Here is a 16,066-nt window from a genome sequence, read left to right on the forward strand (position 1 = left end):
TTTATCACCTTTTTCTTGTCTTGGTTTTATATGGGCGGGGCAAACATAGGGACCCATGACATCACCGGTCTTGATGGGGTATCACACCACCTCCCTAATGCTACAATGATATAAAAACACTACACAGTTCATCACAGTACAGTCTGTTGTTAGCAGATGTCACTGCCTTTATTGACAGTTAACAGCCACCGACATGCTGTGTTTTGGTTCACTGTGAGGTAAATTTTCCAAATCAATCAGCCTCGGTGGCCTACGGGTTATTAAAAACATCCTAACAGAGAGATTTGTGCCAGAAAACAGTAAATGTAATCATAATGGGGTGGTCTGTTATACAGCAGACCTAGAATAAAGATTCTTTTTAGCATTTTACAGGGAGTTTAACGCATCAATTAGGTAACCCAGATGCAAGCATAAAATTAATTGGACACAACAGGTAAACATTGCCTTCTGATATCAGTTCTGCCACATTATTTAATGAAGATCTGATGTCTGTTAACAGGCTGTTATCAGTCAATACTGATGTTAAACCAATGCATCTGTGCACTTAAATGCATCTTTGGTTTTGTTCAAAGCTTCAGTGAACTGTGATGTTTATGTAGCAACACAGCCTCTATTTCGTATTGAAACAGCCCTAAGCATATGTCTGTTCAAGATACAGAACGTGACTCATGCTCATTCATGATTAGAAAATTAGTTTGTAGTGTCTTAAATTACCAGCCTATTATCATATAATTAGTATGGTCTGTATTCTGATTTAAAATTCAAATAGAGCGTCATCAGTTTGGCTTAGTCATGAATCGTCATTCCTCAGGGGATTATAAATGATGAACGTGTTTACTCAATGCTGATGTGAATAGAAACACATACATTTTCATTCCAGTGTACGCAGAGCAGTCAGTTCTGATTTGTTACAGTTTGTCCCCCTGGGCAAACATGTCATTTGTGGATTATGGTTATCATCATGCTCTTACCTAAATTCCCAGCCACTTTACCTGAATCTTTAGATCTTTAGAGCAGTTATTAAGAATAGCCAGCCTCCATCTTTAAACTCCACTGACTGTACTGCCCCCTCCCCACCTCCCCCCTCCCCTTGCCTAGTGGCTTGAGTGCCTCCATTAAAAATCAGTGACAGCTGTGACTATATTTAACTAATTCATGACTGACCTGCTGCCACCCCCCCATGAAGAGGCAAACCCACACACTCTCTCTTGTCTTATTCTTTTTGACTGCTTTTATTTATTTGTTTGTTTTTCTTCCTCACCCCAGGGGTCGCACCAGAGGGAGGGCTGCTGTGGATGAGGAGGACAGCATGGATGGGACTGAGATAATAGAGTCCACTGGCCCTCAGGTCACAGGTGAGACTTTCTGTACTACTCCTTTTTTTAAGCACATACGGAGTGATGTAAAACTTGAACTTATTCATCCAGACAGCTGCACACAGATAGTGCTTCAAAATGGTATTTCAGTTAAGGTAGAGGAGTCTCCCTCTCCTGGAGAAAGGACGGATGAGAGCTTTTTCTTGGCACCCCATGCGCCTACTTCAGGGCTATAATTGAAAGGGTTTAGCTTGAGCTGTGAAGCTGCAGTGGGTGTGTATTTTTTTTCCTCCTGTTACTGCTTCCATCTCTCCTCCTGCTCTGAGATTGGCATTGAGGTGCAGTGGGAAAGAGCCCAAGGCTAATGCCCTCTAAAAGCTTTTTAAAATCCCATCAGTCTCTCCAGACCCATTTATGTGCTTTTTTATGTGTGTACATCACATCACGTGATCATGCCTCCCATTCTCATACATCTCTGTGCTGCCCTGTTGCTGTGCTGCAGATATTGGGGAATAAAATTTTGCCTGTGGCTAGTTTTACTTTTATTGGCTCTTGGTTATGTTAAAGAAAAAATATGCATTAATGAGTTTTTAAATATTAAAACATAGAATATTTGTTTAAACAAGTGAGCGTGCACTTGAGTTTCCTTTTCAGTCTAATCTTCCTTCAGCAAAAACCGCAGTGGGTCCCTAGAGGTTCCTCTGTCTGCCTCCAGGCGATTGTCAAAGTGAAACCTACAGTTTCTATACTGTCTCGTCCCCAAAGTAATGTGTGCAGCCGTGGCTGTCTTTGCTTTTGAAAAGGTTAAGACTGAGGTTCCTGTAAATCTGATGTCTAACACTTTATTTCTGTCACATATACGCTGTAACCTAAATGTTAGATGATAACTTCCTCTGTAAACATATTAAACATATATGAAACTCCTGTGAACTCTACATTTAAACATGTGTTTATGATTACACGTTTATTATACATTTACTACACAATCATAGTAAGAGTTATGGGGAAGAATTAATACTAGTTATTTTACAGTTATATGGTGAATGCACAGTGTAAATAACAGTGTTAGCTTGATAGTTACATGTTTTTTCCTGTAATAATAGCTGTTGTTATACACTGTGTTAGCATAATAGTAACAGTTTTTCATGGCGACACAATTTCCACAAAGTCTGTGCCTGCAGCGTTCAAATCTACAGTGGAGTTTTGCCCTGACCATCAGTGCTCCCTCAACCACTGGTTCAGTTCCTGAATTGGAGTGCAACAGAGCAGTTACTTTACCTTTCTGAGGCTGATTTGCTGTTTTTTCTTCCTTAATTTGTTTCTGTTTTGGTTTTTTTTTGGTTTTTTTTGTTTTTGTTTTTTTTTGTTTTTTTTTGCTTCTATTACATTTGCAGGTTAATTAAAGGTTTCCTTCAGAGTATATGAGGTGTCAAAAAATCTTGTGGTTTTACACTTTGAAGATTAACTTCACTTCATCCATGATCTCTGGGAACCTCTGACCAACTTGATGTTGCAACATGTTGAGGTGTTTTAAAAGTGTTCTTCTGCAACAGCATCATAAAGATGCTGCGCCTGCGTTAAGGCTGGATCAACAGACCTACATTTACTGAAGTCTTTTCTTTATTCATCACAATTCTGTACACTTTAAAGTGTGTTTTATTGAGTGGAATGTATTTATTTGTCCTAAAACTTAAAGTATTTTAAGGGCTTAAGATTCATGTTGGATCTACATCTAAATATCAGTATTGGATAAAACGAATTTGTAAATATCAGCATATCGGATATCAGCTGACATCTAATATCGTGCATCCCGAGAAAAACATCTAATTGAAATAATTTTCACTCGTACAGCAAATGAAGTGAGAATGTTTGTATTGAAGCAACTGATCAATTTTATCTCATTCTCATTTTTAATAATTATTTATTTAAAGATATATTTTTGGGCTTTAAGATTATAGAAGCAGGTCGATAACAGTTGTTTTAACAATAAATTAGTGCTGGGTGATGTAGTTAAAAGATTGAACCTGAGTTTTTCACACTAACCTCGATTGATGTTTTTAATCTTTTTTTTTTTTTTTTTTTTTTGCTTTCAAATGAAAAAGAACTACTCAAACTTGGTTTCTTTTGTTTTGATCAACATTATGTAACAAAATTGAATTGAGTTTCTCTTTACAGGTTGACCTGTGAGCTGTAAACTAGTCCTTGAAAGTGCACTGTGAGAGTTCTGTATATTAACACTCAGGCTTTGAAATTTTTTGAAACTGCTTAAGAAACAAACTTAAATTAATGCTAATTTCTCTCCATGCAAGTAAAAAAGACCATCAGAAGGATATTGATTATTTATATATTTATATTTCATTGCTTGTCATCTTTGTTACAGATTCAGTGTAGGATAAAAATGTTGGCAAGGAGACCAAAACTACATTCAATTTAAATTTCTACCAAAAGGATTCAAAGTGAATATGATTATTAAAACTGATCAGGACGTTTTTTCTTTGTTTGAGGAGATGTTTTCCTTGAGTTTGAGGACACTGGTTACAAATATACGTAAGAAAAAATGAATCTTTTTTGTGTATGGGGTTGCAAAAACAAACTTAAAATTTATCACAGTAACTTTTACTTCTTGTATTATTGCAGTGAAGTTTAACAGAAAATCTCGATTTTCAATTCTAAAAATCTTGATCTTGGTTTATTTGATTTATTGCCCGGCCCTGCAACAAATAATATTTAAATTATTGGTAAATGTTGGAGCTATGTTTCTGTATGTTTACATTTTCCATGATGTGGCAAATTGTAGCATGTCAACACTCTGAAAGTCTGGCTGAATGAAAAAAGTTCTTAAATGTTAAGGCATAAAAACCAACTTCTTGTGCAGTTTTTCACCTAAATAACAATCCAACCCTGTAAGAGAAGTCGTCCTCTGGTGTCTCTGGTTAATGGGAGGTAATAAGCCTGAATTTGTCCTTTCATAATTGAATTGGATGACACTGAAACATTGCACTATTAGCCTAATTACAGTAATGAAATATTAATAAAATTTTGCATGGCCCAAAGTCTCATAGACAGGCACGCTGGGGAGTTGTTTTGTATGATTGGTATGGTGAATTGTGCTTTTTTGTAAATGAGATTAAAAACACTCATGATAGTTACCAAATTAGGTTTAGTTTTATTTCCGGAAAAATATCCCATTAATATTAAACCTCACTTCTTTACACATTTTTGCCTCCATGATTCTTTTTTCACTCTCATTCCCTCCACTGTAATTGCTATTCTGTGCAAGAGCGTGATGTTCCCACTGGGTTTACTGTAATCAGTGCTTGAGCATATGTTCCCCATATTTTAACATCCATCTCGTTAATAAAAGCTGTGTTTCTGACCTGGAGGAAACGGACTAGAATACAGTCAATCTGCCCTTTGACAGCTTGTATCTGTCAGAAACTGCGTGCTGATTTTCCAGACATAATTGCCTGTAAATTTAAACGTAGTTTGGCCAGTGTTGAAGTGGCTTTGATGCTAATGCTTTAGATGGATTTAATGCTTATCTTTTTTGTCTTTATTTTGCTATATCAGAAACAACAATCCAGCCAGTGGAAACGGAGGAATTAGTGACCACTGAGGTGCCAGAGGAGAACAAGCCCTCTTCCCCTCTGACCCAGAGCCCTCCAGCCGAGAGTTCAGCAGGACCATCTGTCCCGACGAGTAGAGAAGTCAAAATCAGGTTAGAAAACTGATCATCATTTGAGGTGTTACAATTTCACAAATGTGTATATTTTGGTGTTTATATATTCATAGAGATTTTCAACACAGTTTGCCTTGCTGTGTATGCATGCATGTTTAAATTGAAATGGAGTCATCAGCTGGCAGAGGCAGAACTCTCCTCTCAGGTGCCACTTTGTTAAAGGTTGTAATCAATCTCCTGACTGGTCTCTGCTATCAATGTTGATGATGGAGGGCAGACCAAGAGCATCTCCTGGGACTTCATTAACAAGGCCATCTTACCCTTTAAAAAAGTGATAAATATTTACCACACAATATATTTCTAAACTTTTCTGTGATTGGCCACTATTCTCAGATTTTCTTTCAGAAAAAATCTACAACACTTCGGTATCCACATACTAGAGACATCCACGTACTAGAGACATTATGCAGTATTACCTGCTAAATGTATGGAATATATCATGAAGTGTATATAATACATAGAAATCTGCCTAGTATCACAGTTATGGTTATAGGTTAGGAGTATGCAATAAAAGGTTTGGCCTATTTGTTACAGGGTACATGAATTTCACAAGTGGTTTGTTTTCTGTGTGTGTGTGGGTGTGTGTGTGTGTGGGGGTGTGTGTGTGTGTGTGCGCACCTGCCTCTTAAATGTAGGCCTTTCGTGTTTATGTGTATGTTGCCACCCAGACGGTCCCAGAAGAAAGAGGCCTTAATTCATGGTGACATGCGTGCTGCTGTATTAAGTCACAGTAGGTATATATAATTAAACACCTCTTTCCACCCACTTTCTTTGTTTCAGCGAGCGTCCCTGTGCCTTCTGTTACTGCGGTGGCCGTAGCCTGCTGGGTCAGGGTGAGCTGCGAGCATTCAGCACCACGCCTCAGCTTGAAACGCTTCTCAGCCAAAGGGCCGGAGGAGGCTCACAGAGTGATAGCAGTGATGGCGATAAAACCACTCAGCCAAAAACGGCAGGAGAGACCACCTCAGGACAGAGGGACAAGACCAGGTGAGTAGGCCTGGCTGACGTTGTTGTGACACTGTTGTGACTGTCAGCGTCAGTCTAGACAGTGATGAGTCCCTGCAGTGGATTAAATGAGCTGCAAGAAATCAGTATATGACTTCAATTCAGTGATCTTTTGTTGGACACTGAAAACACAGACATTGCTGTTAAGTCTTAATCGTGACCCTTTTTTGCTTTGATCTTTTGGAAATGGGTTTTTATCTAATTGTCTGGACTCAGTCTAGTTAGATTTTTAATTTTTTCCCCCTGTTTTAAGCAGAGGTGCATATTGTAAGGTAACTTGAGTGACAATACCGTACAGGACCTATAAAAAGTATTCACCCCCTTGGTTGTTTTACCCTTTTATTGATGGTAACTCAATTATGGTCAATATAATTTGGCTTTTTTTTTTTTTTTTTACAAAAAACCCTCTTTAATCCCAAATTGAAAACCAATTTTTTCAAAGTAATGTTAATGCAAGAAAAATATGTAATACAAAATAAGTGTCTGCATTAATATTTACCCCCTTCAAGTCAATATTTAGTAAATCCACCTTTCGCTGCAATCACAGCACTCAGTCTATGTGGTTAGCTTTCAACCAGGCTTGCACATCTGGACACTGTAATTTTACTCCATTCTGCTTTGCAAAACTGCTCAAGCTCCATCAGGGTACACGGAGATCGAGTGTTTTAAGCCCAGCCACTTTTTTGGATTGAGGTCTGGGCTTTGACTCGGCTACTCCAGATCATTTAACTTGTTTTCTTTAAACCATTTCTGTGTAGCTTCTGCTGTATGCTATGGGTCATTGTTTGCTAGAACATAAATCTTCTCCCAAGCCGTAGTTCTCTTGCAGACTGAATACGATTGTCCTCCAGGATTTTCTTATATTTTGCCGCATTAATTTTACTCTCTAAATGCACAAGCCTTCCAGGGCCGGCTGCTGAGAAGCATCCCCACAGCATGATGCTGCCACCGCGTGCTTCATGCTGTGGGGATGGTGTGTTAATGCCGATGTGCTGTGTTTGGTGTACACCAAACACATTGCCTTGTCTGATGGCCTAAATGCACCATTTCGGTCTCATCAGACCAAAGAATTTTCTTCCACTTGACCATGGAGTCTCACACATGCCTTTTGGCAAACTCTAGTTGAAATTTAATCTGAGTTTTCTTCAACAGTGGCATTCTCTTTGCCACTTTCCCATAAAGCTTTGATTAGGGAAGAACCTGGGCAACAGATTCTCTCCAATCTCAGCTGCTGAGGCTTGTTACTCCTTCAGAGTAGTCATAGGTGTCTGGGTGGCCTCTCTCACTGGTCTCCTTGCACAATCACTCAGTTTGTGTGCACAGCCTGAACTAGGTAAATTTACACACAGGCCGTATTCCTTCCATTTCTTGGTGATGGATTTAACTGAACTCTGGGGGATGCTCAGTGCCTTGATTTTATTTTAATCCATCTCCTGACTTATACTTTTCAATAACCTTTTCTCTGAGTTACTTGGAGTGTTCTTTTGTCTTCATGGTGCATTAAAGAGGATTTTTTTTCCAAAAAAAACAAATTATATTGACCATGATTGGTTTAGAAAACTAATCGGTGGGGTTGATTGTGTTTTATAGACACTGTTTCTCTTATTCTTGTGTAGCAGCTTTGGGTAAAACTATGACTAAACTTCTTTATTCTTTACTCTAAAGCAGCGGTTCAATTCTGTCGATCATTAAAATAACAGAGATTGTGTCATGCTAAAACAAATGGCATCAGGAAGCAGCAAGTACACAATACTTCAAGCAATTCTGAACAGTGTGTTATTGCCTTATCAATATTTCATCCCAACCCCTGTTGTGTTAGTGGTGGTTAAAAAAAAAGGCCATGCTTCTACATACATGTCTCACCAAAACTAACTGGCACACTCTAATAGCCAAGCATTCAATGCTTATAAACCCCCCAACATAAAGGCCTCTCTCAGTTAGCAGATTGTTTTGTCATTCTTCATTTAGAGGCTGAATAATTTCTTTGCCCTCAGCAGTCAGTGTCCCCAGGTGCAGGGTTTGGCTCAGCAGGTGAAAGGTGCATGTGAGTCTATTTCCTGTGTGTGTACTTGTATATTAAGAACCCTCATATATTTGCACTCTCTGCCAACAAAAGGACCCTCCTCAGACTCTTTGGACAGCAGCCTAATTTGTTTTGCCCCTTTGGAACCAATTGGGCGTCTCTCTTGGCTCCCAGTGACGTAACAGGCAGTGGGAGCAGTGTGAGTCTGGCCTGATGCCAGGCCAACCAGTAGCCACTGTGTTGCTGCCGTGTGATTGGTCACTGGGGGCCGGTCCTCTGTTGAGCCACACAGAGGCACAGGGGGAAGCAGAGGCCAGGAGGAGAAATTATATATTGATTTGTCAGAGAGACAGAGGTGGAGGACAGCGTAGATTTGTGTGGAAAAGTAAGGCGGTGAGAAAAGATTAATCCATAAAGGGTGATCAAACTTTTGTCTGTGAACAATGAGCTGTCAGGGCTGCTACTATCACGAGTGTGCCATCATGCTTCCAGACACCAGTCTCTTGATTTTGGCCATTGCTTTGTTTACTGGAACTTAGGTCCTTTTTAAATGCTAATGCTCCCTCTCCACATTTTCCGCATGCTATGCAGCTCACCAGTTCAAGCCAGGGACTCGGGGAAACACATCCTTTTCAACAGATTTTATGAGACAGAACAGCCAGCCTCTTGTGCACACACCAAACAAGATGGCCCTCTTCTTCTCCTTCCTCCTCCCCCTCCTCTCCCTCCTCCCTCACAGCCTTTTTATTTGCTCTCTAACATTTTTCCCCCAGCTCATTCCCTGTCTTCATCTCTCTGCTTTTAAAAAATTCTGCACATCGTCTTCTAGTTCTATGTCTCTACTTGTGATTTATTCCTGAGTCGATTCAGGCTGTCCGTTTTCTGCAAAGTATTTTCGTTTTTTTTTTTTTAAACAAAAACCAAAGCTGACCTGTTTTCTCTGCAAACCTTTCCTTTTGTTCCAGTGGGTCTGAAGGCAGCGAGGAAAACCCAGACCCAGCCAGTCGATTTTGGGATGAGCTCTCTCATGTCGGCCTTCCAGAAGATCTTAATGTCCAGTCTCTCTTTGAGTCAGGTAAGAGCCATAGATATTTTACCCACTCCTAATTGAGAGTTGTAAAGATACAATCACATTACATTTAGTCTTCTTGTATCATCTCATCTTTTGAATTTTGACATTTCAGGGCAATACTGGGCACATCAGAGTTGTGCCTTGTGGTCCGAAGGTGTTTGTGAGGGCGAGGGACAATCTCTGCTTAATGTGGACAGAGCCATTGACTCAGGGAGCACAAAGGTGAGTCACGGGAAAACATCCGAGGACTAATATGTGTTAACACCATCTTAATGTGTTGAGGCAGCAGGGAGGGACTGCTTCAGTGAGGCACAGCAAAGCTGATGGATCAGACTGGCTGGTAAAGGTCGGCCCCGGCAGCGTGGATCTCTCAGCTGTGAAATGGAAAAGGTCACGCCACTCAACAGGGCTGAGCTCCCATGGCAGCTTAGCTCCTAGTGCTAGCAGCGGCACAGCTCACAGCTCTTCGATTGCAGTTGCAGCCCATCGGTCGTGTAGCCCATCAGCGAGTCTTCCACTTGATCTCCAGAGTGGCTATTAGTGCACACTTATAGAAGTGAGAGAAACGGGGGGGGGTGTTGAGGTTCTGTCATGAATGCGACCATCAGGGTGCTAAATACAGGGAGTTTAAACAGGGGCTTTGATCCTTGGCTGAGAAATCAAATGAATATTTTCCCAAAGAGACATAAAAGGATAAATCACTGTCTTTAACATAAGCTGAGTCATTCATAAATAATGTAATGGACATGTTCTGGACTTTGATGTTTCTGTCGCTGTTCAGGGAATGTATTAATTATAGTTGCAGATGAAGACATTTCAGACATATTTGATGATCTGTCTCCCTGTCTCTCTCTTTCTGCAGCACTGTGCATACTGTAAGCGCCTTGGAGCATCCATTAAGTGCTGTGCTGAAGGATGTGCTCAACTCTACCATTACCCCTGTGCGGGGGCAGCTGGGACCTTTCAGGACATCAGGAGTCTGTCGCTCCTTTGCCCAGAACACACTGAATTGGCCATTCACAAATGTAAGATTGGCTGAACTTGATAGATTGAACATGACATTGTACCTACTGGAGTCTGATATGTGACTGCCTTTCGTTTCCTTCGCTCAAATCCTTTATTCTGTATTTTTTTCAACCACAGTTGTAGATGATGTAAATTGCGCGCTCTGTGATAGCCCAGGGGACCTACTGGACCAGCTCTTCTGCACCAGTTGCGGTCAGCATTACCACGGGATATGCCTGGACATGGCCGTGACCCCTCTGAGGAGAGCAGGATGGCAGTGCCCGGAGTGTAAAATCTGCCAGACATGCAAGTGAGTCATCCCCCTACACCCCCAACCCCAACCCCCTCGCCTAAATAATGTATCTCAGAATGATTTCTTTTTTCTGCTTTCAAGCTTTTCGTTCAATTTTTGTCTTAATAATTTTCACTGTAGCTACCAGGCATGGTGCTTACTGCTGGTTTGTTTACCAGTGGGGTTTGTGAGGAGCTCACTGCATGTTTTACCCTGAAGCTCAGTTTGGTAACCTCTGACCTTATTTAAACAGCACAGGAGTTTAACCAGGCCTGTTTGCCTCAGGTGAACTCTGTCCATGGAGTGATCTGTTTCAGATTTACACAGGAATCCTGGTTCCATGTTATTACTACATAGAGTAATTAAATAAGAAGGGGTTCATGATTTCTTATCACAGACTTTAGTAACAGCTGTGTCTGTGTAAGATGTTCTTAATGCTGTGAATTATTTTGCATGGCTTTTATTGGGAATGTTAAACCAATTTTGCATCTGCTAACCCTCTGAGACCGACGTTGTCGTATACAACAAGAAGAGACATGATTTATTAAAAATTGAATAACTTTTGAACCATGAATCGTAGCCTCTTTCTTTTCTCAGGAGGCCTTCTGTTTTGCCGTTCTAATGACGCTATCCATGCCTTTGTAGCCATTGCAGTAGCTTTTCTAGTGAGCCTGGGGTCATTAAAATTTAAATCCACACCAGTAACTCCAGTACTGAACATCTTTTTATCCACTTTCTAATCTGTTTTTGATTGTTACTTCCATTAGCTTAGCCACCACTTTGCATTCCCAAAACAGACGTCACATGGGCTGTGACAACCAATGGTAGACTGTTCAGTCGTCATGTCATGGTTTGCAAAACAGTGCATGTGTAAACCCTTTGAATCTAAAGGAGAGGGCCAGAGTGTTTCATAATTGAGGAAAAAAGGGACGGCCCTCTGTGGCACTGCAGACAGGAACTGCTTTGAATAATGGCTCATAATGAGTTAATATTAAAAAGCACATGGGTTTTCTTGACTTGACTTTTTGTCATTGAATGATGTTTTTTTTCACTTTATGGTCCCTTAGAGATGGAAATACAATACTCTGGAAAAAAGTCTTGGTCACTATTGTTTACTGTGTGTCACATAAAAATCTTTGAGTTTTCCTTTTGTCTTTATGGTCTCATAATTTTTAAAAATTCAAGTGACATTACTACATCACACATATTCTTAAATTGCAGTTAGTCCTGAAAAAAGGATGTTTAGAGCTTGACTATACAACACAGGGTTTATGTTTTACATGCTTTTTAATTTAAAAAGTCCAGGCGAGACAAAATGGTTTAAAAAAGCTTAGGGCTGAGAGGGTTATCAATAGAATAGAATATTACTTAATAATATCCACTAATTACCAGGAAACAGCCAGTTGCTTGTTTATACCTAGACTTTCTTTTGTTTTGGTTTTCTAAACAATTCTTAAGTCGTTCTTATTTCTAGCACTGCAATTAGTAATTAAGCACCCCTGCACAGTTTGACTCAAGGCAGAATGCAAAGCAGTTTGCTCCATTAGGCTAATAATCAAATCATACCAATAGTTACACAGGAGCAGCAGGTATTTTGTTCAACACTGCTGGAAGATAATGTTAGGTCTACTATTTTTATTCTAACCTAATGTTTCTGTAAAAAAAAAAAGAAGATTTTTAAGTGTATGCAAAAAAATGCCCCTTAATAGAAACAGATCCCACTGATCATTTGTAAGCTATTGCAGGAAAGGCTGCTTCTTATTTTCGGCTCTTGCATTCATTACTTCAGAAATGAATACAAATGGAATTGCTTTATGTGGATCATTTCAAAGCTAGAATTGAGAATTTTTTAAAGAAGACTTCAGATATTTTTTCCACCCAGCTTCAAAAATGTAAGTGAGTGCTGATCTCCAAACTGAAGACTGATCTAGAAATATCTGATTCAAGAATCCTCTTTAAATATACTGTATATTTTTTAACATTCTTTATTAGTACCTGACATAACATCATGGGTAGTATTTTGTAGTCTAGGTTCATTATTTCTGACATCAGTTTCTGATCTTCTTTCTCTGTTTGTAGGAACCCAGGAGAGGACACTAAAATGCTGGTGTGTGACATGTGTGACAAAGGCTACCACACCTTCTGTCTGCAACCTGCTATTGATTCTCTGCCCACCAATGGCTGGAGATGTAAGGTAAGAAAGATCTCCTTTTGCTGGATAGATTATTTAGTACAATAAAGAATATCAGTTAATTTGGATGGTATTTGAAAAAACTGCTGTGTCCCAAAAAATAGAATATCACGTAAAAGGTCATTTTTCCTGTGATTTAGCTCAGAACGTTGCATTTCCATATAGTTTCATCTCGTATGAAATAAAATATTTGAAGACTTATTTTTGTTTTGATCTTGATGATTAAGAAAGGAGAAAGGAGCACAAGCAAGATGTATGAGGGCAGCCTTCAGAGGATTGTTACACAAAGCAGATTCAAGAACTTAGAAGAGCTTCACAAGAAGTGCACTGAGGCTGAAGTCTGTGTATCAAGAGCCACCACACACAGAAGGGTCCAGGAAATGGGCTTCAAGTGTTGTGTTCCTAGTGTTGAGTCAACATCAGAAGCATCTCACCTGGGCTAAGAAGAAAAAGACCTGGACCATTGCTCAGTGGTCCAAAGTCCTGTTTTCAGATTAAACTAAAATTTGCATTTCTTTTGTAAAACAAGGTTCCCGAGTGTAGAGAATGATTGTACAGGCACAGAAATCCTTGAAGCCTAGTGTTTTCAGTTTCCACAGTCAGTTCTGGCAGGGGGGACCATGTCATCTGCTGCTGTTGGTCCACTGTGTTTTATCAAGTCCAGAGTCAGCGCTGTCAGCCATTTTCCAAGAGAAAATAGAGCACCTCAAGCTTCTATCTGCTTAGAAGCTTTATGGAGATTTTTTTTTTCCAGCAGGACTTGGTACCTGCCTAAACAAAACCACCAGACGCGGGTTTGCTGGCCATGATATTACTGTGTTTGATTGACCAGCCAATGGGTCTGACCTGAACCCCAAATAAAATCTCAGGGGTGTTGTTAAGAGCAAGATGAGAGAGACCAGACCCAACAAAAACAGACGAGCTGAAGGCTGCTATCATAGAAACCTGGGCTTCATAACATTTCAGTAGTGCCACAGACTGATTGCCCCCATGACATGTCTATAGATGCAGTAATTTGTGCAAAAGGTACCAATTTCTATGCATACATGAACATAGTTTTCCAGACACTCAACATTTGTGTATTATAAATCCTTTTTAAGACTGATGTTTGCTGATATTCTAATATTTTGACAAGGTGGATTTTTTATTTTAATGAGCTGTAAGCCGTAATCAAGATCAAAACAAAGTCTTTAGAAATTTCACTTTGTATTAATGAATCTAGAATATAAGGAAGTTTAACTTCTTAAATTAAATCACAAGAAAAATGAACTTTTTCATGATAGTCTTATTATTTGAGATGCACATTTATTAAATCTACATAGGACACCAATTTGTTTCCACTAAAGATAGGTAATATTGCAGACAATATCAATATTCTTGACGCAAGTCTTTGTTTGGGCAATGTCCACCACCTTTGAGCATGCAACCTCCTGATGTTTTTTATTTCTTGTGGTAAAGAAGTGACTCACACCAAGCTGTTCTTTCAGGGCCCTCAGTTCAGCCTCAGTGCTGTAACTGCGTGTATTGTTTGTATGCGTGCATGTTAATCACGCTCATCCCTTGGTGCAGCTCCACCCATCATCCCCCAGCAGGGTAAATGGTGTGCTTGTCACTCAGGCAACTAGTCAAACCCCCCACACACAGTTTGTTAACCACAGCAGCAGAGCCAGCATGTGATGAGAGGTCTGCTTACTTGGTTTCTCTATCTGACTCAGCACAGGAGGAGCACTCCCACCAGCAACCCCTGCCCCCACTCAGGCAGGAGTCTTGGTTTTGGTGCATTTATTATGCCGGGGTTTAAGTGAAAAAAATAGTCTTTAGTTTCAGTGCTTGGCTATGTTTCTATCTATTATATCTATTGTCAATAATGTGTGAGTGCCCTAACTTCTGACTAAAAAGTGACTCCAATTCTTAGAGCAGCACATCTTAATGAAGCTTTATGGTGATATCCTCAGGAAAACTGAGGCCTAGTCTACATGTTGGCTGGTATTTTTAAACTAGAGGATGTTGACATCTTTGTCCACATGAACACACACAAAAACACAGTGCTTTAAAGAGCATGCCATGCCACCAGTAGTCTTTTGTTTGTTTTGTGTCTCGCTCAGAGACAGCAGCAGTGTCTTTACCATTGTAAAAACTCTCACTGTTCCTCTGCAATGACCATTTCATTTTCAAAGTTGTCCCATCAGCCAGAACTAGGTCTTTTCTTAACAGCCGACGCTGGCAGTAAGGTTTGTGTCTTCAGAGTGCTGTATGAAGCAGCAGTAAACTCCACAGTCCATTCAGGCATCTCTCTTCATAGGTTGAAGCTGTCAATTGTTTACTAATATATGTAGCCCAAGGTAGTCCTGAGATCCCTGCACCTTCCTGATATTCTTATTCATGTATGTCTGTAAAAGAGTGAGGTTAGATGGAGGGGGTCAGAATCTCAGGAGACAGGGATTATGTAAAAAAGAATCAATGGGAATCCAAGATGGCAGACAGAGCAATAAATTCTGTTGCTATGACTGCATTTTTATGCCTTCGTATCAGTGCTACATGAAGTGAAATGTATTAAGAGTTTAAATGAAAGAGCAGAGAAGATCATACTAGTACACAGACAGGGTAGGAAGCAGCTTCAGCACATACACAAAGATCACAAGTGCTCTTACTATAAACATCAGCCTGCACAACGCCTGGATTGAATTTTCCTGCATATTATCTGCTGCATTCGGACCTTCACTTACCCCTAGCTTCACTAGAAGGCTGGCAGGAAGAAGTGTAGGCAAAGTCTTTGTAAGAAAATCATCAGCTTGTGCTCACACATGCAGCTCAACATGAAATTTTGGTATGTTTTCATGAAAAAACACTATGTGAAAACACCATTTCTGCAATGTGTTTGTAGTGTCTTATGCCGTGTTCTGGATTTGGAGAAATGTCTACATTTGTGTCATGAAGGCTTTGTAAAAAATTGGACAGCATCTCCTCATTGCCAGCATGACCACAGTATAAGGCTTTAAAAGCTGTTTTCAAAGAACAGCAGCACTTTCCACTGAAATAAAAGCCAAATGAACACATTCTGAACTCAAAGCAGCTCTGCCTGCTGGTCCACACTGTCAGTGCAGATATCTCATCAAAATCACTGGCTGCCATTTATTTGCCTGTGCCACTATATGGCTCTGGCGCTCACAGCACTGCTCTCAACCAAACTGTTCCTGTGCTTTTTTGAAGAGCAGTGGGAGTTTGGTCAGCTCGCAAAGCTGTGCTCCATGTTTGGATTAATAGCAACCTGCTTTGATTTGAAGTGTGGGCCATTTGTAATACTACTTGGCAGTTTGTTCCAGCCAGTCGGGCAGCTATGTAGCCAGAAATGAATGATTCCAATGTTTTAAAAGTTTCTTTTTTTCAATCTCAATAAAAAAATTTGTTTACATTCAATAAGCA

The 16,066-nt window shown here is 40.0% G+C and overlaps 1 protein-coding gene across 6 annotated transcripts in view; it reads left to right on the plus strand.

The window, feature by feature from the left end:
• Positions 1–16,066, plus strand: part of kmt2cb (lysine (K)-specific methyltransferase 2Cb) — a 105,703-nt gene that overhangs the window by 22,042 nt on the left and 67,595 nt on the right. For all 6 annotated transcript variants that reach the window (XM_041803228.1, XM_041803229.1, XM_041803226.1 and 3 more), the window contains 8 exons: positions 1,267–1,355; positions 4,887–5,034; positions 5,836–6,042; positions 9,049–9,158; positions 9,268–9,377; positions 10,018–10,180; positions 10,299–10,470; positions 12,532–12,646. In XM_041803228.1, coding sequence (XP_041659162.1) covers positions 1,267–1,355; positions 4,887–5,034; positions 5,836–6,042; positions 9,049–9,158; positions 9,268–9,377; positions 10,018–10,180; positions 10,299–10,470; positions 12,532–12,646 — 1,114 coding nt within the window. The remainder of the gene's footprint in view (positions 1–1,266; positions 1,356–4,886; positions 5,035–5,835; positions 6,043–9,048; positions 9,159–9,267; positions 9,378–10,017; positions 10,181–10,298; positions 10,471–12,531; positions 12,647–16,066) is intronic.

The sequence above is a fragment of the Cheilinus undulatus genome, linkage group 13 (genome assembly GCF_018320785.1).
Source record: "Cheilinus undulatus linkage group 13, ASM1832078v1, whole genome shotgun sequence".
In the NCBI taxonomy this organism is placed as follows: Eukaryota; Metazoa; Chordata; class Actinopteri; order Labriformes; family Labridae; genus Cheilinus; species Cheilinus undulatus.